The following is a 23,923-nucleotide window of genomic DNA, read 5'->3' on the forward strand; positions in this document are numbered from 1 at the left end:
TTAAGTAATAAACACAGAAATCTTGGAGACCTGGGGAAGATGTTTACAGAGAAGTGACAGGTCAAGATTTATAGGGGACAGGAGGCTTTACTCTTGAGATATTGTTTTTGGTTTCGTTTTGGACAGTGTGTTGGGATGTTTTTAAGACAGTTGGTGAAAACCAGCCAAGGGAGCAGCCACCATCAGCTCATCCTCTTTCGTACCTTTGAGAACTTCCTGAGAATCAAGTGTAAGAAACAGAGAAACTGATGCTGCATTTCTCCTGAAAAGCCTGCCAAACTGATCCTCAACGCCACCAGAAAAGAACCGCTCTAGAAAGATCCCATTAACAGCAGTTTACACGTATTTGGGAAGGCAGACCAAAAAGGGACAACTGACATCTTTCCATATCTTCTCTTTTTTCTTGAAGAATTAGCAAGTATTTGGCCAAAGTGTTTTTTTTTGTAACAGATCTCTGCAGAGAGAAATTCTGTATTTTCAGTATGTTTGTGAGTTTGTGTGTGGGGAATTTAGAAAGGAAACTTTCATATTTCAATATGTGTGTTAATACTTTGCTTCATTACTGGATATGTCTTGGTTTATAATAAACTGATAGTTCTGTTGTTTATTAAAGAAACCTGGTTGGAGTATTTTATTCTGGGATAAAGAGTAGGGTATATGATTGACCACATCGGTAACTGAGTAAACATTTAAAAAAATATGTATGTTGTGACCTGTGGAGAAGTGGAACTGGAAAAGACAGTGCACTCCTCCTGCCTCAGTCGTAACATTGTGTATTAAAGAAACCTGGTTGTTGGATTTTATTCTGAAATAAAAATAGAGTATATAATTGGCCGTATCAGTAACTGGGTTAACATTTAAATATATGTTGTGACCTGTGGAGAAGTGGAACTGGAGAAAGACAGTGAACTCCACCCACCTCGGTCATAACAATAACTATATGGGACAGGCTAGATGGACCAATGGGTAATGTTCTGACTACCTGGACTTTTTACACACACATCTAAATACCTCGGTTTCTACCCCCCTCCTTTGCTTCTCAGTATTATAACTATTGGAATAGTTATCAGATTTATGCATTGTAACATCCTGTTCTCCAATCTGGTTCACTCTGATTAGTGTGCAAATTCAAATCTACCACAGACTCTATCTGAATATGTATTTACCTATCTTTTTTTCCCAGTTTTTAATATCTATCTGTCCAATCCGTATTCCGTCTGTTATGGGCTCATCCTCCCGAAATGATTCATTCAACAATTTCCGCAGCAGAGTGGTTTTCCCTGCACTTCTGTAGCCACAAACAGTCAATGTCCTGACGTAAAATGGGACTTTTCCTTGTTGGAATACATTTTGAAGCTTTATTTTGAGTTCATCCAACATTTTTTCATCTTGCGTTTCTGCCAATAAGTAAAACTTATGTCAGACACAGTAAGCAACAAATAAGAGGTGTACATAAAGTTGATGCCAGTTGATACTCCGAATGGGTTGTTTTAGGAAGCACCAATAATTTACATTATGAACTATGCTTAAGAAAGATAAAGGCCCTGAATATCTGTGAGCCTACTGACACATTCACACTCCTGCCATAACTGTCAGGAATGAGGCAGAAGGCCGATAAATTAGGCCAGGCATGTTAGGCCTCATCCTGTGCTACAATTTCCAGGAGACTTGGTTTTGGGGTAGAACCTCAGTCCGTCCCAAACACAGTCATCTGTGTCAGAGGCCATGTAGCTGGGAGGCGGGTTGGGGTCCTGCAGGCTGGGAATTTCCCTTGGTCCTTACCTTGGAATGGAATAAGGAATAGTGTGCTGATATGCTGAGAGCTGTCGCATGGAACAGTGCATGTGGGGTCCACCTTGGGGACCTGAGTCATCACCTTGACCTCCAAAGAACTGATAGAGATTCAAGGAATTTCATCCGCCAATGGGCTATATGTTCTTAGTTTCTTAAAAGCCTTCTCTCCAGAGAGAAACAATTTTAAAAAGGATTCTAAAAACATTTAAATTCCAGAATTTCTCAGCACCTCCTTTTTTGTTGAATTTTAATTGATATGAGTGTAATGAGGGGAGAATGAAAAATACTCACCAGCTGCTAGTTCTGTTGAAGTAAGTTCACTTTGGCAACTATTGTCAGTTGCTTTGTTTGGCATGTAATCATCACTTTCATCCCCACCATTAAGCAGGCCAGTCACGCTTGTTTGTTCCACAAAGTCTTTTACTAAATTTTCCAGGTTACGCTTTCCAATTATCTCCAGTTTTCTTCCTGTGCTTTTTGTTTGCATGCTGTCACTATCATCTTTCTTGTCACTATCATGTGATGCATTATCCCCTAATATTCCTGTTTGCTGCACCTCTTTAAGTAACACTTCCAAGTTTTGTTTTCCAATTTTCTCCAGTTGTCTTCCTGCGTTTTTAAAAAACTTGGCCATTTTTTAAACTTGGACACAACACAAAACCAAGGCAATCAATTATCTGTTTTGTAAAACAGATTGATAAGCTGAAGGAAAAAGAAATAAATCCGAAAGTTCATCAGTAAGGAAATAATGAATGCATTGTAAACAATGTTAGTAACAGGGCTTGATTTTCAGTATAGCTAACAATACCAACAAAATATTAAGGAGCTTAGGATAGTTAACTACATTTACAAGTGGATAGCAATTGACACCTTTGTCTTTGATATAACTTGTGAAATTAATATATCTCTATTGTAGAGTTGGAAATCAAAAATTGACTGCGAAACAATAGAATAAGCAAAGGGCCTTGAGTACATCATCTAATTTGACTTTCTAATGCAATACTGAGTGAATGCTGTAATGTTGGAGATACTGTCCTTCAGATAAGATGCTTAACCGAACTCTATTTATTCCAGGGATCAGCGAATATTAATAATCCCAAGCACTATTCAAAGAGGAGCAGAAAATTCTCCAGGTTAACACTTCTGCTTTCCCTTGTCATACAATGAAGATTTTTGAACAAAAGGGGAAATGCATTATGGTGCTGTAAACTATTCCCAAGCATGGGACAAGATCCTCCTCCTGAATGCTATTTAGGGAGCCTCTGCTAAAAGTATGTCAGATGACGATAGGAGTGGCCATACCTTGTAGAATAACAACCACACTGTCCATGTGCACAAACAAATAATAGCCACTCATTCATTTGATTCTTATCCTTTATTCTGTTTATTATTGTTGCAGAGTTTGAAGTTTGTATTGCAATTGTGGAACCAATATGTTTCCTCAGTCTACAACAGTTCTAAATATGTCATAGAGTCATTACAGATTTGCACGGCCTACATCCAGGCTCACCAGCTGGACATGCTGGCCATGTGTGTGTATTAGTCCCCGTCCGTGTAGCAGAGCCTGGTCTCCAATCATCTCAGTCAGCCCTGCCATTGGACAAAGACCTTGCTTCGCTTGGACCATGGTAGTCGGTGCGCAATGGCCACCCCACGTTAAAAGAACCCACGCACAGGCATCTTCCACCCTCTCAAAATGAACTTCGGGACCTGGAGTATCATGATTGGATGATTCAGTCACCTAAGGATCCACAACCCTGCAGTGGAAGAAAGTCATCCTCGTTCCCGGGGGACTGCCTAAGAAGAAGAGGAAGACAGCAAAGAAGGAGGCCATTTGGCCCATCGAGTCCATGCCAGTCATCACAAATGATAAAATGGGAGGAGGTATCAAAAATATTTCATGGACGTAATACAACCCTGTGATTTCCTCTGGGTGCTCCGGTTTCCTCCCACATGCCAAAGTCTTGCTGGTTGATAGGTAAATTAGCTGTTATAAATTGTCCCTAGTATAGGTAGGTGGTAGGGAAATATAGGGACAGGTGGGGATGTGGTAGGAATATGGAATTAGTGTAGGATTAGTATAACATGGGTGGTTGATGGTCGGCACAGACTCGGTGGGCCGAAGGGCCTGTTTCAGTGCTGTATCTCTAAACTAAACTAAACTAAACATATATACCGACTATTACATATATTACACAGGACAGGTTACTGGGAATAAATACAGGGTTGTTCCCAGGAAAATTCAAACTCTCCTTCAAAACAAAATTATAGGCCCCTAACTCTACTTCACAGGTACCGTATTAAAAAACAACTTACAAATGTACCTAAATCTGCAACATTTTTAAGGTAATGATCATAGTGGCATTTGCGTGTTTAGGTCAATTATGATTCTAGCTATACAGTGGTCAGTACAACTGCAGAAGTAATGGGTTGGATTTTATAGAGCCCTCGACGCCGAGATCCATGGCGGGGTGGGGCATGAAGATTGCCCCGGATGTGTACCGCCACGGACCTCGACGCCGACTGGGCCTGGCCCAATCTTGATGGCGGCAGCGAGGCTTCATGGTGGACCCCACCGCGACTGGCGACGGGACCCCAATTTAAATATGGAAATATATTTACCTACCTGACTTAATGATGGTCCCATCACCTCCTGATGTGCCACCGCGATCTTCATTCTGGTGGCAGGCACTGATGCGCCTTCGATTCCCTGTCTGGGGAAACGAGGCGCAACACCTGTGGGAATGAGAGGGGGGTGACTTTCTCAGTGCAGGAGGGAGGGAGTGGGGTCAAACACTTTGGATTAGTTGGGGGGAATGGTGGGAAGGGGTTGAGGGTTAGAGTTCATGAACTTTGGGGGGGAAGGTCACGTAGTCAAGGTAGGTATTTTGGGGGGTGAGTGGGCAAGGCATTAAATGTAAGGCTTTGGGGGGGGGGTGGGAGAGGGGATGGGAAGAGCTTTTAAAATTATTTTCAATATTTTTTAATGGACTGTTACTCTAAAAATGCAAACTGTCATTTAGGGCTCTAAGCCGTTTGAAAATGGCGTCGGCGCCTGCACAGTGGCGGCGGATGCTGTTGCCGAGGACTGCTCGCCCGCCCCCTCCACATCATCAGGAGGAGGTGGCCGCTTCGGCCATGTTAATGAGCCGCTGCATATAATATCACGGCGGCTCTGCAGAGTAAACGTCGCATGTGGGGGCTGCTATCTTTTGCAGCAGCAGCCGCCATCTTTTGCAGCGGCAGCCACATAAAATGCAGCCCAATAGCCTGTAAATTCACCATCCCCCAAGTAGATTAACAAAACTACAAACTGTAATACATAGCAAAATGGATTGACAGCTGATTTCAAATGGACCAGGTTTTATAATTAAGATGCACAAAAAATACAAGTTATAATTTGTAGGTAAGGTAATACCCATCTTCGTCTCAGACATAAAGGGGTAAACTTCAGATTTGTGCACTATGTTACAATCCTGTTACAACACTCCCTCTCCTCCTTTACAACCCTCCTTAAAAACTGCCTCTTTGACCATGTTTTCAATCACTCCATCTAATATGTCCTTCTTTGTCTCGACATCCATTCTACGGTTCTGTGAAGCACCTTGGGATGCTTTTTCTACATTAAGAGCTCAAATTATTGTTGCTGGAGAACACTAGGTTTAATGTGCAGGGAACAGGAAAAATTCGTCGTTTCTGGATATAGCTAAACTTTTAAAATAGAAGCCAAAATTCTAGATAATCCAACTTTCAAAATCACCTTAAAAAGATTCAGCATAAAAGACTAGTCTCTAATGAAGGTGTTAGGGATAGCAGCAGAGTTAAGGGGATTGTTACAGATGATAGAGCATTTCTGTTCAACAAAATCATTTCTGTAAGGGAATCAAAATGTCCTGTCCCAAAACAATTCCCTCTGCTTTGCCAGAAATGAGTATGTATTAATATTACTCACTAACATTTTTAAGTCAAAAATACAACTTTGAAATAAACTATGTTCAAATCCTAAGAAACTAAAATAAACAAATGAAATATATGTTCGTTCATATGTCCATCAGTTGGTGTAAGACTTCATTACAATACACTGATTCACAAAATGTGTCAACTATGGCTCGGTTGTTAGCACTCTTCAAATCCCACTTTATAGACTTGAGCACAAAAATCTAGGCTGACACTTCAGTGCAGTACTGAGGGAGTGTTGCACCATGGGAGGTGCTGTCTTTCAGATAAGAGATTAAACCAAGGCCCCATCTGCTCTCTAAAGTGGATGTTAAGATCCCATGACTCTATTTCAAAGAAGAGTTGGGAAGTTACCTGTCATGTCCTGGCAAACGTTTATCCTCAAACAACATCACAAACAGATTATCCGGTCATTATTACATTGCTGTTTGTGGGAGCTTGCTGTGTGCAAATTAGTTGCTGCATTTCCTACATTACAACAGTGCCTACACTTCAAAAAAATACTTCTTTTGCTTTCGTCCATTGAGAGGCACCACAGACATGATCTTCACTGTGCGGCAAATCCAAGAAAAATGCAGGGAACAATGCTAACCGCTGCACATGGGCTTTCCCGACCTCACAAAAGCCTTTGACTCTGTCAACCACGAATCTTATGGAGCATCTTGTTCAAGTTTGTCACCATCCTCCGTCTACTGCACGATGACATGCAAGCCGTGATCCCCACCAACAGAACCACCAGAGACCCTATCTCAGTCAAGACCAGGGTCAAGCAAAGCTGTGTCATTGCACCAACCCACTTCTCCATTTTCCTCACTATAATGCTACATCACACCTCCAGCAAACTACTCACAGGTGTGGAAATAATCTACAGAACAGACAGGAAACTGCTCAACCTACGCCGCTTTCAATCCAAAACCAAAATCACTCCAACTTCAGTTGTCGAGCTTCAGTATGCAGATGCACTTGTGTGTGCACTAACTCTGAAGCTGAGCTCCAGATCATTGTCAACTGCATCTCCGAAGCATGCGAAAATGGGTCTTTCACTTAACAGTCAGAAAACAAATGTCCTCTTCCAACTAGTTCCCACAGCACAACACCTCTCCCTGTCAATCAAGATCAATGGTGAGATTCTGGAAAATGAGGACCACTTTCCATATCTTGCAATCTTCCCCTTGGCGAAGGCAGACATAGACGATGAGCTTCATCATCGCTTCCAATGTGCCAGATCAGCCTTTGGCCAATTGAGGAACAGAGTATTTGAGGATCAGGATCTCAAACCCGAGACTAAGATCGTTGTTTACTGGGTAGCAGTGATCCCTGCGCTCCTATATGCTTTGGAACTTGGACAACCTACAGCAGGCACCTCAAAGCACTGGAGAAGAACCATCAGAGGTGTTTCTGCAATATCCTCCAAATCCAGTGGCAAGTAAGGCAGCCCAACAGCAGTGTCCTCTCCCAAGCAACCTGCCCAGCATTGGGGTGCTAATAACCCAAAACCAGCTTCGCTAGGTGGCACATGTCATTTGCCTGGTACCAGACTCCCGAAGCAGCTGTTCTACTCAGAACTTGGCCATGGCAGGAACTCCCAGGAGGACAGCGGAAATGTTTTAGCGATGTCCTCAAAGCATCCCCGAAGAGATCAAACATCCAGCCGACCTCGTAGGAGTCCCTGGCTCATGACCGCCCTAGATGGAGAAAGCTCATTCAGGATGGCATGTACATCTCCAGGGACTTCATTTTTTTTTTATTTCCAAAATATACTTTATTCATAAAAATCTGTAAAAATTACATTCCCAAACAGTTTAAAACAGCATCAAGTCAAAAAAATACAAACAGTGCAAAGGTGATCAGTTTCCTTCTATACAATTATGAGTTGCCTCACAACCCTTCCATTTCACATTTGTCCTGCCAGATTCATTTTTACATTATACAGGAGACAGAAATTTTCCCGATTCAGTTCGAGGGGTTTCCCATGGATCCAGCCCCTCAGTTCAGCTTGGTGGGGGGACCTTACACTGTGGTCTTTCCCCATTGAGCCTTTGCTGTGGCTGCCCCAAGCTTTAGTGCGTCCCTCAGCACGTAGTCCTGGACCTTGGAATGTGCCAGTCTGCAACATTCGGTGGTGGACAACTCTTTGCGCTGGAAGACCAGCAAGTTTCGGGCAGACCAAAGGGCGTCTTTCACCGAATTGATAGTCCTCCAGCAGCAGTTGATGTTTGTCTCGGTGTGCGTCCCTGGGAACAACCCGTAGAGCACAGACTCCTGTGTTACAGAGCTGCTTGGGATGAACCTCGACAAAAACCACTGCATCTCTTTCCACAACTGCTTTGCAAAGAGACATTCCAGGAGGAGGTGGGTAACCATCTCTTCCCCACCACAGCCACTGCGGGGGCATTGTGCAGAGGGGGCGAGACATCGGGTGTGCATGAAGAATCTGACAGGGAGGGCCCTTCTCACCACCAGCCAAGCTACATCTTGGTGCTTGTTTGAAAGTTCTGGTGATGAGGCATTCTGCCAAATGACTTTGCCCAGGGACTTCATTAAGAACATGTGGAGGCAAAGTCAAGACACTGGAGGAGTGCACAAACTTCCAAACTACTCATCTACCTGACCCTTCAAGCACAACCTTCCCCTCATGTGGCAGAGTCTGGACTTATCAGCCATCTCAGAACCCACTGAACAAGAGTGGAAGCAAGTCATCCTCGATCCCAAGGGACTGCCTCATTGGGTATAAAGTGCTTTGGGATATGAAAGGCACTATGTATATGCAAATTTTTTCTTTTTCTAATACCTACTATTAACATTGTTTCCCTTTGCCATTTTTATCTTCCAGTTGATCTGGTCTCATGTATTGAGCATGCTCGGTTCTCCCCATGTCCACTTTATGAACTTAAGCCAAGTTTTTTTGTAAAGTCGAGAGTGTAGGTGTTTCCAACTGCATTCCAGGTTGCTAAAATCTTCTGGATGAACCAGAATCTCTGCATGTATGTACACATACACATTGGGGCGGCACAGTGGCGCAGTGGTTAGCACCGCAGCCTCACAGCTCCAGCGACCCGGGTTCAATTCTGGGTACTGTCTGTGTGGAGTTTGCAAGTTCTCCCTGTGTCTGCGTGGGTTTCCTCCGGGTGCTCCGGTTTCCTCCCACATGCCAAAGACTTGCAGGTTGATAGGTAAATTGGCCATTATAAATTGCCCCAAGTATAGGTAGCTGTTAGGGAAATATAGGGACAGGTGGGGATGTGGTAGGAATATGGGATTAGTGTTCTTCTTTCTTTTGGGCCTCCTTATCTCGAGAGACAATGGATACGCGCCTGGAGGTGGTCAGTGGTTTGTGAAGCAGCGCCTGGAGTGGCTATAAAGGCCAATTCTGGAGTGACAGGCTCTTCCACAGGTGCTGCAGAGAAATTTGTTTGTCGGGGCTGTTGCACAGTTGGCTCTCCCCTTGCGCCTCTGTCTTTTTTCCTGCCAACTACTAAGTCTCTTCGACTCGCCACAATTTAGCCCTGTCTTTATGGCTGCCCGCCAGCTCTGGCGAATGCTGGCAACTGACTCCCACGACTTGTGATCAATGTCACACGATTTCATGTCGCGTTTGCAGACGTCTTTATAACGGAGACATGGACGGCCGGTGGGTCTGATACCAGTGGCGAGCTCGCTGTACAATGTGTCTTTGGGGATCCTGCCATCTTCCATGCGGCTCACATGGCCAAGCCATCTCAAGCGCCGCTGACTCAGTAGTGTGTATAAGCTGGGGGTGTTGGCCGCTTCAAGGACTTCTGTGTTGGAGATATAGTCCTGCCACCTGATGCCAAGTATTCTCCGAAGGCAGCGAAGATGGAATGAATTGAGACGTCGCTCTTGGCTGGCATACGTTGTCCAGGCCTCGCTGCCGTAGAGCAAGGTACTGAGGACACAGGCCTGACACACTCGGACTTTTGTGTTCCGTGTCAGTGCGCCATTTTCCCACACTCTCTTGGCCAGTCTGGACATAGCAGTGGAAGCCTTACCCATGCGCTTGTTGATTTCTGCATCTAGAGACAGGTTACTGGTGATAGTTGAGCCTAGGTAGGTGAACTCTTGAACCACTTCCAGAGCGTGGTCGCCAATATTGATGGATGGAGCATTTCTGACATCCTGCCCCATGATGTTCGTTTTCTTGAGGCTGATGGTTAGGCCAAATTCATTGCAGGCAGACGCAAACCTGTCGATGAGACTCTGCAGGCATTCTTCAGTGTGAGATGTTAAAGCAGCATCGTCAGCAAAGAGGAGTTCTCTGATGAGGACTTTCCGTACTTTGGACTTCGCTCTTAGACGGGCAAGGTTGAACAACCTGCCCCCTGATCTTGTGTGGAGGAAAATTCCTTCTTCAGAGGATTTGAACGCATGTGAAAGCAGCAGGGAGAAGAAAATCCCAAAAAGTGTGGGTGCGAGAACACAGCCCTGTTTCACACCACTCAGGATAGGAAAGGGCTCTGATGAGGAGCCACCATGTTGAATTGTGCCTTTCATATTGTCATGGAATGAGGTGATGATACTTAGTAGCTTTGGTGGACATCCGATCTTTTCTAGTAGTCTGAAGAGACCACGTCTGCTGACGAGGTCAAAGGCTTTGGTGAGATCAATGAAAGCAATGTAGAGGGGCATCTGTTGTTCACGGCATTTCTCCTGTATCTGACGAAGGGAGAACAGCATGTCAATAGTCGATCTCTCTGCACGAAAGCCACACTGTGCCTCAGGGTAGACGCGCTCGGCCAGCTTCTGGAGCCTGTTCAGAGCGACTCGAGCAAAGACTTTCCCCACTATGCTGAGCAGGGAGATTCCACGGTAGTTGTTGCAGTCACCGCGGTCACCTTTGTTTTTATAGAGGGTGATGATGTTGGCATCGCGCATGTCCTGGGGTACTGCTCCCTCGTCCCAGCACAGGCATAGCAGTTCATGTAGTGCTGAGAGTATAGCAGGCTTGGCACTCTTGATTATTTCAGGGGTAATGCTGTCCTTCCCAGGGGCTTTTCCGCTGGCTAGGGAATCAATGGCATCACTGAGTTCCGATTTGGTTGGCTGTATGTCCAGCTCATCCATGACTGGTAGAGGCTGGGCTGCATTGAGGGCAGTCTCAGTGACAGCATTCTCCCTGGAGTACAGTTCTAGGTAGTGCTCAACCCAGCGGTCCATCTGTTTGCGTTGGTCAGTGATTATGTCCCCCGATTTAGATTTGAGGGGGGTGATCTTCTTGATGGTTGGCCCAAGAGCTCTCTTCATGCCATCATACATTCCTCTGATGTTTCCGGTGTCTGAGGCCAGCTGAATATGACTGCATAGGTGTTGCCAGTAGTCGTTTGCGCAACGCCTAGCCGTTCTTTGTGCAGTACTTCTGGCTGCTTTAAGTGCTGCGGATGTTAAATCGCTGGGGGCTTTCTTGTAGTTCAAAAGTGCAATGCGCTTAGCGGCTATGACAGGTTCCAGCTCTTCATTATGAGATTGAAACCAGTCTGCATTTCTCTTCGCACTTTTGCCGTAGGTGGTCAAAGCTGACTCATAGATGGCGTCTCTGATGTGGGCCCACTTGGTCTCAGCATCCCCTGTGGGAGTGTTTTGAAGGGCTGTTACAAGTGAATTTAGAAATTTTTGTAACAGCTGTGGGTGAGAAATTCTGCTCGTGTTGATGCGCGGGTGGCCCTTCTGCTTGGAATGATGCAACTTCTTTGGTCTGAGTCTAACCTTGCTGCACACCAGGGAGTGGTCGGTGTCGCAGTCCGCACTGTGGAAGCTGCGTGTGATTTGAACACTGTTTAAGGCGGCTCGCCTTAGTGTAGGATTAGTATAAATGGGTGGTTGATGGTCGGCACAGACTCGGTGGGCTGAAGGGCCTGTTTCAGTGCTGTATCTCTAAACTAAACTAAACATTTGAACATGGAGCTTTCTCCTAATCAGGGGAGGCAGATTCATCATCAACCAGTATATACTGCAGTCACTGATTGTAGCTACCAATCAAAGTTAATCCTCATAGCCATATAATGGTGGACATGGGCACAGAGAGTAAATTTGAAAGCGTACACATTTTTCCCAATGGCGCACAACTCCATGCGTATTGGTACATACAATTCTGTAAGGAATCTGAGGGCATCTATGTAACTGGTGCCAAATGAGGATGATGTGCCTCAGTGTCTTATGTTTTTTTTAATTACATAGGAACACACAAGACTCCCAAAACAAGCTTTCTACTCCGAGCTCCATCACAGCAAGAGGCTACCAGGAGGCCAGAGGAAATGTTACAGGGATGTCCTTAAAGCCTCCCTGAAAAAATGTGACATCTCCACTGATTCGTGGGAATCTCTTGCCCCAGACCGCCCAAAATGTAGAAGAAGCAGCCGCGAAGCTGCCAGCCAGTTTGAACAACCTCCACATGCCCAGGCAGCAAGTGCAAACAACGAAGAAACGTTCTGAAATTCCAGCATCCCATTCACTGGCCTCACCAAACACCACCTGCCCCACCTGTGGCAGAGTGTGTGGATCCAGAATTGGACTATTCAGTCACCTAAGGAGTCACAACCCTGGAGTGGTAGAAAGTCATCCTCGTTCCGAGGAACGGCCTCAGGATAGGAATAATAGGCCTTTCAATTCTAGCTGACCTGGAACTCAGCTCCATTTCCCCATCTTTGTTCCGTATATCTTACCGAATAAAAATCTATCGATCTCAAGTCCTGAAAATTTCAATTCAGCTAGCGACTTTACTCCTCTGATCACGCTTTCAATACATTTCTACTTTTCGGTATCCATTCCTGGAAACTTTTAGAGGTTGTTATTCTTCATGTCACTATTAGTTTTACTGAAGGACAGAATCCTCAACGATTAACTGTCTAGTGAATTTTTAATAGCGCTCGCTTTGTACTATGGGGGAAAATCGTCTCTAATAAATAAATACAACTTTAATATCCTTTAGCACGAAGTTTTCCTCAGCTCTCCTGACTTTCACTCCATGGATCATCGTCCCTTCCTTTATTCCTTGTGGCTGTGTTTCTTTTCTCTTTCTCTGTATACAGCGTCTTGGAATACGTGCTGCATTCATACATACAACCGTTTCTATCTAATAAACGTAGTCTATGTGACTTCATTTTTTAAGCAACAATTGGCTGAAGCTGCCGATATTTAGTGGAAGCAGGGACTGATAACAGCTAACATTTTGTTTCAGAACGATTATAAGTGATACTTACTGAGAGTTGGAAAGTTCAATAGCAAAACTGAAAGGAGAAGTCGGACAGAAGCCACTGTGCTCCTCACATGCGAGCGGAAGGATTGCAGAAGAGTTACTGGCAAAGAATGATCTGTTTCATCCTGAAATACTTTCCCAGCCTCAATAATCTTTCCTTTTACTCCTGTCCTTGCACTTTCATTCAGCCAATGGAAAGCGTTTAGCTTGTGGTAAGTCCCCTTTGAGCTCATTCATGATTGCACATAACCCGGAACAATATGCAATATCGAAATTCCCAGCTTCTGCTTGACAGGACAGGTCTCTTGATCAGAATGCGAGGCGATCAAAAATTTCCATTCCCCATAAAGACTCTCTTTTCTCCTCCCCCCTTTCTAATGTCTTTCTTCCCCTTTCTCTTACCTCTTCTTTCTCTTTTTGCCTCTCCCCTCTGTTATTTGTCGTTTCCTCTTTTCCCTCCCACCCCCTCTCCACTCAACCTTTTTCACGCGATCTCCCTTCACTGCTCCCTTCTTTTTCCCTATCCTGCACCCTCCTCTCCACTCTCCTCCCTTCTTTAACCCTCCTTCTCTTTCTCTTCCCCACTCCTCCCCTCTCTTCATCCCTTCCCCCGCTCCTCTCCTTTCTCCAGTACATAATGTACAGATGGCTCTGTAGGAAATGTCCTCAGTTTTATGAGGGTCTTTTTTTATTAATGCGACTGGTATGAATAAGCTAGCTTTACATGTGAATATTTGCAGATCTTTCCTGGACTGCCACATGCTCCAAAATCATCCGCATTGCCTTGAAAACATCTTTCATTGGCCTGGATTTTGCCATCAGTGGTGAAGGAATGGCACTGGCCATTTGCTACGCTTACAGCTGCCCCCAGTTTTTACAGGCTTTTGAGTGGCAACTTTCTGCCATTAGGCTGATCTAGCGGCTGCCTGATGCATCTGGGGACTTCTCTCAGGGTGGTCGCAGCACGGGCAGAGGCCCCTCAGCCCCTCTGTCAGTGACACCAATGCCTCACTCAGCCACAATTACAAAGGAGGCTCCTACACTTGTGCAGGAAGCCCTCAGTGTGCCGGGGCCTTCCAGGCCTGAGGCAGTCAGAGGAGGACGACCAAGATCATCCAGAGCCAAGGGGCAACAAGGTCAGCAGCCTGCCTCCACGTCAGCTCACTGTGCAGGGGGAGCACCATGCAGAATCATACCAAAAATATTTGACAAGAGAACCGAGCTGCACTCGGAATTCACGGATGAATATTTTTTGGAAGCATGCAGCCTAGTTTTTATGTTCGCCAATAGATGTGTGATGTAGCAAGGCATGAGGTTTCCTTGCATCTTATCAGCAGGAATCAAGTGACACAGTGTCTTTACATGCCGTTGCATCCTCGAACTTTCAAGTGTAGTCTGTCCCTCATCTGCTGCTGGACCTGGTGGGGAGAAATATTAAAGTGAAACGTGGTCCTTCAACCGAGGCCTCTTGCCTCTCCTTGGGCAGGAGCTTCCAGTGGCAGTAAAGGCCCACATGCCAGGCATGGTGTAGGGGATGTTGAACGCAACCAGATCTTTACACACCCACCATTCCTCCTACACCTGACTCACCCTCAGTGACAGGCTGCCCCGCAGTGAACTATCCAATTTGCATGGCCTCCTCCTCCATTAGAGCCAACACGGCGATAACAGCAACTCCACCTCCGGACCATTGGCACTTCCTTGCATTCTGAACATGCTTCTCCCGCAAGCATGAACATACGTGATGTCAGTACTATCTCGTGTGCCTATGTGTTAGTCACTCTGGGGAACTGTAAACGTGGGCGCTGTAACCATGCAGCACTGTGCCACTGGAATGGCATGGTGAGGTGGCCATACTGCCGCCTCAATGCAGCATTCACCCATACCTGAGTATGGGTCTTTGTGCATGACAACTGGAGGCTTCATTGTTAACATTAGTACCTGGTATTGCCCCATGTATCAGTCTACCACCTGGCCTCACATATCATGAGTGCCCTAAAATTAATACTGGGCTTCCATTTGCCAAATGTAAACACCACTCACCTTTGCAGACTGCAGCAGGCCATTAAATCTTTTCCTGCAGGTTCTGGCAACAATACCTCGGCTGCTCACAACATCTGCCACTTTCAGCCATGCCTTCTTGGTGACACTTGCTGGCCTCCTCCTCCTGTCTTCTGGGAAGAGGACCTGCCTCCTTTTGCAGACTGCTTCCACAACTGCCTCAAGGGAAAGGTTGCTGAAGTATAGGGCAATCCTTCTTCTTTCTGTATCATCTCTGTACCACCACTATACTGCCTTCTCAGCTGTCGCCACCCACCACCCCCCCTCCCCCCCCACCCCTTTTTTGCCTGTGGGTTCAACCTGGCTGACTGCTGCAGATTTGTCTTTAGAAGTCCCAACTGTGTGCAAAATCCCGGCACTAGGACCTGGCCGTCACTGTTAATTGGATGGCTCCCTTGCTAGCAGCCCCATAATTGGCTGCTAATGGTAAAATGAAGGGGGAAGTCCCGCTGCCTGTGTGTCCAGGCGCCGCACATTTCCCCCCGACAGTGTGACCTCACACAAACGATAAAATCTGGACTCTCATGCGCCACACTCTTTATTACCAAGACATATCTATCTCAATTTCGTTATGTAACTATGCCTGTGTAACATGAGTTTCCCTGTGCCCAGACCTGAGCCCATCACTTCTATTTCCCTTTTCTTTCTTTTCTGTTTAACCAACATAGGAACAGGAAAAGTCTCTTTAGCCCCTTGATCCAGTTCAGACATTCAATTAGATCATAGCTGATCTGTGTCAACTCTATTTAACTGCCTTGGTTCCGTAACTCTTACTACCAAAAATCTATCAATCTCAGTTTTGACATTTTCAATTGACCTAGCCTCAACAGATTTTTGGGGTAGGGAGTTCCTGATTTCCCCTGCCCTTTGTGTAAGGATGTGCTTCCTACCAGCACCGCTGAATGCCTATCTCTAATTTTAAGGTTATATCCCTTTGTTCTGGACTCCCCCTCCTAGGCTCTGTTCTCCTGTCATTATGCCTCCTTTTGCTTTTCCCTCTCAGTTAGTCTGCTCACCACATCCCCATTTCCCACCCCCCACCACCCCTCACCCCGCCAAATCCCTGCCTAAACCCCTCATCAGTCCTTGACCTTCCTGCACTCCTGCTGCCATTCAGGTCTGACTCCTTCCTAGTGGGGAGGCGGTGATGTAGTGGTAATGTCACGAGACTAGTAACCCAGAGACCCAGGCTAATTCTCTGGGGACATTGGTTCGAATCTCACCATCATGGCATCTGGTAGAATTTGAATTCAATTAATAAATCTGGAATTTAAAAAGCTAGTCTAGTGGTGACCATGAAACCATTGTCGATTGTTGTAAAAACCCATCTGGTTCACTAATGTCTTTTAGGGAAGGAAATTTGCCGTCCTTACCTGGTCTAGCCTACATGTGACTCCAGACCCATGGCTATGTGGTTGGCTCTTAAATGTCCTCTGAAATGGCCTAGCAAGCCACTCAGTTGTATCAAACCACTACAAATCCTAAGAAAAGGAATGAAACAGAATAGATCACCTGGCATCAACCTAGGCACTGGAAATGACAACGGCAAACCCAGCCATGTCGACCCTGCAAAGTCTCCTTATTAACATCTGGGGGCTTGTATCAAAATTGGGAGAGCTGTCCCATAGACTAGTCAAGCAACAACCTGACATTGTCATACTCACGGAATCATACCTTACAATGTCCCTGACACTGCCGTCACCATCCCTGGGTATGTCCTGACCGAAGGCAGAACAGACCCAGCAGAGGTGGTGGCACAGTAGTGTACAGTCAAGAGGGAGTTGCTCAGGGAGTACTCAACATTGACTCCGGACCCAATGAAGTCTCATAGCTTCAAGTCAAGCATGGGCAAGGAAACCTCCTGCTGATGACCACCTATCTGAATAGATAAGAGGCAACTGGTGGATGTGGCACATTTAAATTTTCAGAAACGTTTTGATAAGGTCCCACACAAGAGGTTAGGAAAGAAAATTAGAGTACATGGGATTGGGGGAATATACTGGCTTGGATTGAGAACTGATTAACGGACAGAAAACAAAGAATAGGAATAAATGGTTCAATTTCTGGTTGGTAGGCTGTGACTATTCGGGTACCGCAAGAATCAATGCTTGGGCCCCAGCTGTTCACAATCCATATCAATGATTTGGATGTCGGGATTAAATGTAATATTTCTAAGTTTGCAGATGACACAAAACTAGGTGGAAGTGTGAGTTGTGAGGAAGATGTAAAGACACTTCAAGGGGATTTGGAGATGCTAAGTGAGAGGGCAAAAATTGTGAGGTTGTCCACTTTGGTAGGAAAAACAGAAATACAGAGTATTTCTGAAATGGTGAGAGGCTGGGAAGTGTGAACTTCAAAGGGACTTGGGTGTCCTTGTTCATGAGTCACTGAAAGTTAACATTCAGGTACAGCAAGCAATTAAGAAGGCAAATGGTATGTTGGCCTTTATTATAAGAGGATTTGAGTATAGGAGTGAAGATGTCTTACTGCAATTATATAGAGCCTTAGTGAGACCGCACCCGGAGTATTGTGTGTAGTTTTGGTTTCCTTACCTAAGGAAAGATATACTTGCCATAGAGGGAGTGCAACGAAGGTTCATCAGACTAATTCCTGGGCCAGAGGGATTGTCCTATGAGGAAAGATTAAATAGGCTGGGCCTTTATTCTCTGGAGTTTAGAAGAATGAGAGGTGATCTCATTCAAACATACAAAATTCTTACAGGACTCGACAGAATAGATGCAGAATGGATATTTACCCTGGCTGGGGAGTCCAGAACCATGGGACACAGTCTCAGAATAATGGGCAGGACATTTAGGATTGAGATGGAAAGTAATTTCTTCGCTCAGAGGGTGGTGAATCTTTGGAATTCTCTGCCCCTGAGAGCTGTGGAGGCTCAGTCATTGAGTATGTTCAAGACTGAAATCAAAAGATTTCTACATATTAAAAACATCAAGGGATACAGGGATAGTGCAGGAAAATGATGTTGAAGTGGAAGATCAGCCATGATCTCATTGAATGGCAGAGCAGGCTCGAAGGGCTGAATGGCCTACTCCTGCTCCTATTTCTTATGTTCTTAATAACAGATTCCAGCATTTTCCTGATGACTAATGTCATGCTAACTGGCCTGCAGTTTCCTGTTTTCTCTCTACCTCCTTTCAAGAATAGTGGTATTACCTTTGTTAACTTCTAATCCATTGGTATTGTTCTAGATATTAGGGAATTTTGGAAAATCATAACCAGTGCATCCACTATCTCTACAGCTCCCTCTTTTAGAACCCTAGGATGTAGGGCATCAGGTCCTGTGGATTTGTCGGATTTTAGTCCTTTAACTTTCTCCAATACCTTTTCTCTGCTGATATTGATTACCTTAAGTTCCTCACTCTTGTTAGTCCATTGGTTACCCTCTATTTCTGGTATGTAATTTGTGTCTTCTACTGTGAGTACAGACACAAAATATTTGTTCAACATCCCTGCCATTTCCTCGTTACCCATTATAATTTCTCCTGTCTCTGCCTTTAAGAGGCCAATGTTTATTTTAGCTACTTTTTTTATATACTTATAATACTCATTCTATTTTTTCCCATTTTATCAACCTTCTGGTCACTCTGGTGCTGGTTTCTAAAACAGTCCCAATCCTCAGGCTTACTCCTATTCCTTGTAATATTTTATGTGTATTCTTTTAATCTAATACTTCCCTAGTAAGCCACGGATGGATCTTTCATGCTGAGTTTTTGCTTTTTAATGGAATGTATTTTTGTTGAACATTTTGAATTGTTTCTTTAAATGTTTTCCACTGTTTATTTATCACCACACCTTTTAACCTATTTGCCCAGACAACCTTAGCCAGCTTTTCTGTCATACTTATGTAATTAGCTTTGCTTAATAAAGATTCTTGTTTGGGACTGGAGTATCTTGCTTTCAATTGTGTAAAAAAAAACATTGAGCAATAGAAACTCATAGCTCAGAAGAAGACCACTGGGCCCATCATGTCTGTGCTGTACTTTGCTGGAGCCGTCCACGACTAATCTCCTGCTCTCTCCCCATAGCCTTCTATTTTTCAAATGTCTATCCTTCAAAATTATTTTTAATCAGCTGATACTGATGTTCGATAGCCTTGGTCCTAGGAACTGAAAAGATTGCAAATAACATTAAATGGTTCTAGGTATTATGAAGTCTATTGCAATTTTATATGTAAAAACAGTGTTTTAAATAAAGATTTTTTTTATCTGGCAGAGTTAAAGTACTTGTGAAATGTAATAGCCATGTTGGAAAACAAACAACCCCTTATAATTTCCAACCATTTGCTGTGACCAACACAAAAGGATCAATGATCACTGCTAAGCGCAGTTCACAAATCATCACAAGAAACACGCTGTTCTTCAAAGCACTGAAAACACCACTCGTAAGCATTGAATCCGATTCCGACATTGACATGTCAGATGAAGAACATCAGTTAAATGAGACTACATCTAATGTCAGATGATATCCTACTTGTGAGAGAAAACGCCCACCATACTGTAGTGACTGTGTTACCAAGTGAACTATTTATGTTTGAGTTTATTGCTTACATATTTGGAAACAAACCATTGAAACAGGCTATGCCTCTCATTTACTAAGGAGGGGAGGGATGCAGTGTTTTGAAATTGCATTGTACATTCAAAGTGATTGATGACAACGCTACGTCATCAGAATGCGCCGCGGTGCGCACATGCGCACATGGTCTCGGGCCCTCTGCGCATGTGCTGCGGTCCGGATTGCCAGGACCAGTTTGCGCATGCGCAGACGACGTCATCGCGTAACGTCATCTTCCTCGGGGAACATGCCAGGTTGGCCTTTGCGCATGCGCAAACTGGTCCTGGCAATCCAGACCGCAGCGCATGCGCAGATGACCGGAGCCCGTGTGCGCATGTGCGTCAATCTTCCGAAAGCTTCGGCGCGAGTTTTTGAAAATGGAAGGAGGAGAGGTTTCGTCGGGCATTTTATCTCAATTATTTAGTCATTTTGGACATTTGCTTCATTTTTATTAGACAGAGGAGATTGTTCCAAGGTAAGTTGCTCTGAAAATACATTTCAAGAGAGGGAGAGGGGGAGAGGGAGAGGGAGGGAGGGAGAGGGAGAGGGAGGGAGGGAGAGGGAGGGAGGGGGAGGGAGAGAGGGGGGAAGAAGGGGGGGAAGAGGGAAGGGAGGAGGGAAGGGGGGAAGAAGGAAGGAGGGAAGGTGGGGTGAAGGAAGGAGGGAAGGTGGGGGGAAGGAAGGAGGGAAGGTAGGGGGGAAGGTGGGGGGAAGGGAGGGATGGGGGGGAAGGGAGGTCGGGATGGGGGGTGGAAGGGAGGTCGGGGGGGGAGGGCGGAAGTGAGGTCGGGGGGGGAGGGCGGAAGGGAGGTCAGGGGGGAGGGGGGGAAGGGAGGTCGGGGGGAGGGGGGGGAGCAGCAGAGCAGAAGGGGAGTGCCTTTTTCTGTGCATGCACCATAAACACAAGGACTGGCTGATGAGATGGAGCACTTGGGGAACATTCAGCAAGAAGAGACTGAGCACTAAAAGAAACAAGCATGCCGTGTCCAGTGGTAGCACAAATGTGAATGCTCTTGCTGCGTACACAACTGGTGAGGTGGGAGTGCAGCCACACCATTCTCCATCCTCAGTGTTGCTTTAAGGCAAAGGTAGATAAGAGTGAAAGAAATGGAAGGTGATGCTGATAGTAGTAGGCAGGATTAAATGGGAATGGATGGGAAGACGCACGAGTAGCATAACCACTAGCAGGGAACAGCTGGGCTAAATGGCCTGCTTTATGTTCATAGTCCAAAAGAAATGTGCTTCTTTTTCCAGCACCCTCACATCATTCATGTTTTCTCTGAGAGCAGCATTGAACCATCACGAGATAGGGCCAGTTACATCATCCTGACTCCTACAGCTGAGGTGGGTACTAATTGATTCATTGGCCTATACTGCAGAGCATAAAGCATGTGCAACAGTAATTTCATTGGAGGGAGGGAAGCTCTGACACTGATGTTCTTTCATTATTTCCTTTCGTGTAAAATGTGCCCTTGAGAAAACAATCCTTGACACTTAAGGAGGCAGTGCGGGAGAGGACGCAAGGATGTGATGATTCCTGCATCTGAGGTGGGTAATAAGTGCTTCATTGGCGACGTTATCAATTGGTGCCTTCACTGCAGAACTTAAAAAGGTGTGCGCAACAGTAATTTCAGTGGATGGAGGGAGGCAAGCTCTGACTCTGATTTGCTTTATTTCTTTTCATGTAAAACATGCCGTCGAGAAAACAATCCTCGAGACTTACGGTCAGCATTCAAGCAACGAAGGCAACTGGATCATGCTGCGGAGCTCATCACGATGTGGAAAGGAACATTGCATTTATGGATGAATTGGGAATGCACATTGGGATGCGCTTGGGGAACATTCACCAAGAATAGATTGAGCTCAGACTCTTGTGACTTTGCCTTCTTCACATGGACAATACAGTAGTGGAATAGAGAGCCAAGCGTTCATTCACCACAAGGCTCTCCAGGAACAATCTCTTTAGCTGTGCAAAGCAGAGACTCGGCCTGTCTGTCTAACGGAATGCTGGACACAACACTCATGTATCCATGCACAGCAGTTCCTCGGATACTTAATGAACTTAATAAAACTTTTCAATAATTAACCCAGAATTGTTGAGGTTTTGTTTTGCATGCTATTTCCCCGACTTTGCAACTGCACTTTAGATATTCAACTATGGTGGGGGGGTAGAGGGAGGGGTGGGTGAAGAGGGGGAGGGGTGGGTGTAGAGGGGGAGGGGTGGGGAGAGGGAGCATGCAAAATGCAGGGACCAGACAGTTGCAATGCCTGAAGTACTGTGGAGAAGTAGAGAAAGCAACTGGGTAGGGGAGAAAGCGACTGGATTGGGCATCCGCAGCTGGAGGGAACGGCTGAATGGAGAGGGCCGGAAGCGAGAGAACTGCGGGGAGCGAGCGTGCGAAGACCTTGGTGTCACCGGGTCCAGGAACTGGCCAGTAAGTCTTTTGCTGTTGTGTTTATGGCGCATGCACAGAAAAAGGCACTCCTCTTCCGTTCCGCTGCTCCCCCCCCACTCTTTCCCCTCCCCCCCCCCACTCTCTCCCTCTTTCTCCCCCCCCTCCCTCTTTCTCCCCCCCTTCCCTCTTTCTCCCCCCCTCCCTCTCCCCCCCTCCCTCTCCCTCTTTCTCCCCCCCTCCCTCCCTCTTTCTCCCCCTCCCTCTTTCTCCCCCCTCCCTCTTTCTCCCCCCCTCCCTCTCCTCTTTCTCCCCCTCCCTCTCCCTCTTTCTCCCCCCTCCCTCTTTCTCCCTCCCCTCCCTCTCCCTCTTTCTCCCCCCCTCTCCCTCTTTCTCCCCCTCCCTCTTTCTCCCCCCCCCTCCCTCTTTCTCCCCCCTCCCTCTCCCTCTTTCTCCCCCCCCCCTCTCCCTCTTTCTCCCCCCCTCCCTCTTTCTCCCCCCCTCCCCCTCCCTCCTCCCCTCCCTCTCCCTCTTTCTCCCCCCCCTCCCTCTCCCTCTTTCTCCCCCCCCCTCCGCCCCTGGCACCGCTACCGGTGGTCTCCGGCCATTGTATTCTGCCACGTGTTTGTTAGGTTTCATCTCTGTGATTTTTTGAGCAGCGCCATCTTTAGTCCTGGCAGCTGCTACAGTCGCAAGCTGTGACGTTTTCGTGGCACATGCTGGATCTGCGCATGTGCCAAAACAGCGCCACCTACCGATCGCGTTGTCGACAATTGCAGTCATGTACATTTTGTTCACTTGAGGCTACCATGCACACATGCGCCAGCAGAGGGAGCTGAAAGCGAAAGTGAAAGTAAAACAGAATAAAGAATATTTCATTATGTTGAATAGCATGCTGCCTCTGTCTCAGTCTTTGCCTCATATTTCCTACTAAACTCGGTTAAACCTCACTTCGGTCCCGAGAGCATCACATTCAGTATCTGTTCGGTATCTATTTTTATTCTAGCCATTATCGCTACAATCTCATCCTTCACTGCTACATTTACAGCATTCTCTTTAGTGAAAACAATGCAAAGTACTCATTTAGCACCTCAACCATGCCCTCTGCCTCCAAAAAACTATCTCCTCTTTGTTGCTTAATCAGTCTGACATTTCCTTTAACTATACTTTTATTATTTATATGATTATTAAAAACATTTGTGTTCTCTTTTATGTTAGCTATTCAGCTATTCTCATAGTCTCTCTTTGCTCCTCTTAGTTCCTTTTATTGGATCTCCTCTATACTTTCTATATGCAAGTTGGCTGTCTATGCTGTTAGCTGTGGCTCAGTGGGTAGTACTCTCACCTCTAAATAAGATAGTTGTCAGTTCAAATCTCCCTCTAGATCTTAAGCACAAAAATTAAGACTGCTATGTCAGTGCTGTGCTTGAGGGGGTGCTGCTTCTTTGATGAAATGTTAAACTAAGAACCTGTCTGTCCTCTCAAGCAGATGTTAAAGAATGCATGGCACAATTTCAAAGAGCAGGGGATTTATCTCCAGTGTCCTGCCCAATATTTATCCCTCAATCAACATCACAACAACAGATCATTAGTCATTATCACATTGCTGTTTGTGGGATCTTGCTGTGTGCAAATTGGCTGCTGTGTTTCCTACTTTACAAAAATGATTACTTAGAATATTACAGCGCAGTACAGGCCCTTCGGCCCTCGATGTTGCGCCGATCATCTGACCTACACTATTCCATTTACATCCATATGTCTATCCAATGACCACTTAAATGCCCTTAAAGTTGGCGAGTCTACTACTGTTGCAGGCAGGGCGTTCCACGCCCCTACTACTCTCTGCGTAAAGAAACTACCTCTGACATCTGTCCTATATCTTTTACCCCTCAACTTAAAGCTATGTCCCCTCGTGTTTGCCATCCTCATCCGAGGA

The 23,923-nt window shown here is 45.7% G+C and overlaps 1 protein-coding gene across 2 annotated transcripts in view; it reads right to left on the reverse strand.

Moving 5' to 3' along the window:
• The window catches only part of LOC137374533 (uncharacterized), a 57,354-nt gene extending 44,010 nt beyond the window's left edge, over positions 1-13,344 (reverse strand). For both annotated transcript variants that reach the window (XM_068040762.1, XM_068040761.1), the window contains exons 1-3: positions 12,966-13,344; positions 2,086-2,496; positions 1,167-1,397 (exon numbers count right to left, since the gene is read on the reverse strand). In XM_068040762.1, the coding sequence (XP_067896863.1) occupies positions 1,167-1,397; positions 2,086-2,428 (574 nt within the window). In that variant the 5' untranslated portion in view covers positions 2,429-2,496; positions 12,966-13,344. The remainder of the gene's footprint in view (positions 1-1,166; positions 1,398-2,085; positions 2,497-12,965) is intronic.
• Between the last annotated feature and the right edge of the window lie 10,579 nt (positions 13,345-23,923).

The sequence above is a fragment of the Heterodontus francisci genome, chromosome 10 (genome assembly GCF_036365525.1).
Source record: "Heterodontus francisci isolate sHetFra1 chromosome 10, sHetFra1.hap1, whole genome shotgun sequence".
Lineage (NCBI taxonomy): Eukaryota > Metazoa > Chordata > Chondrichthyes > Heterodontiformes > Heterodontidae > Heterodontus > Heterodontus francisci.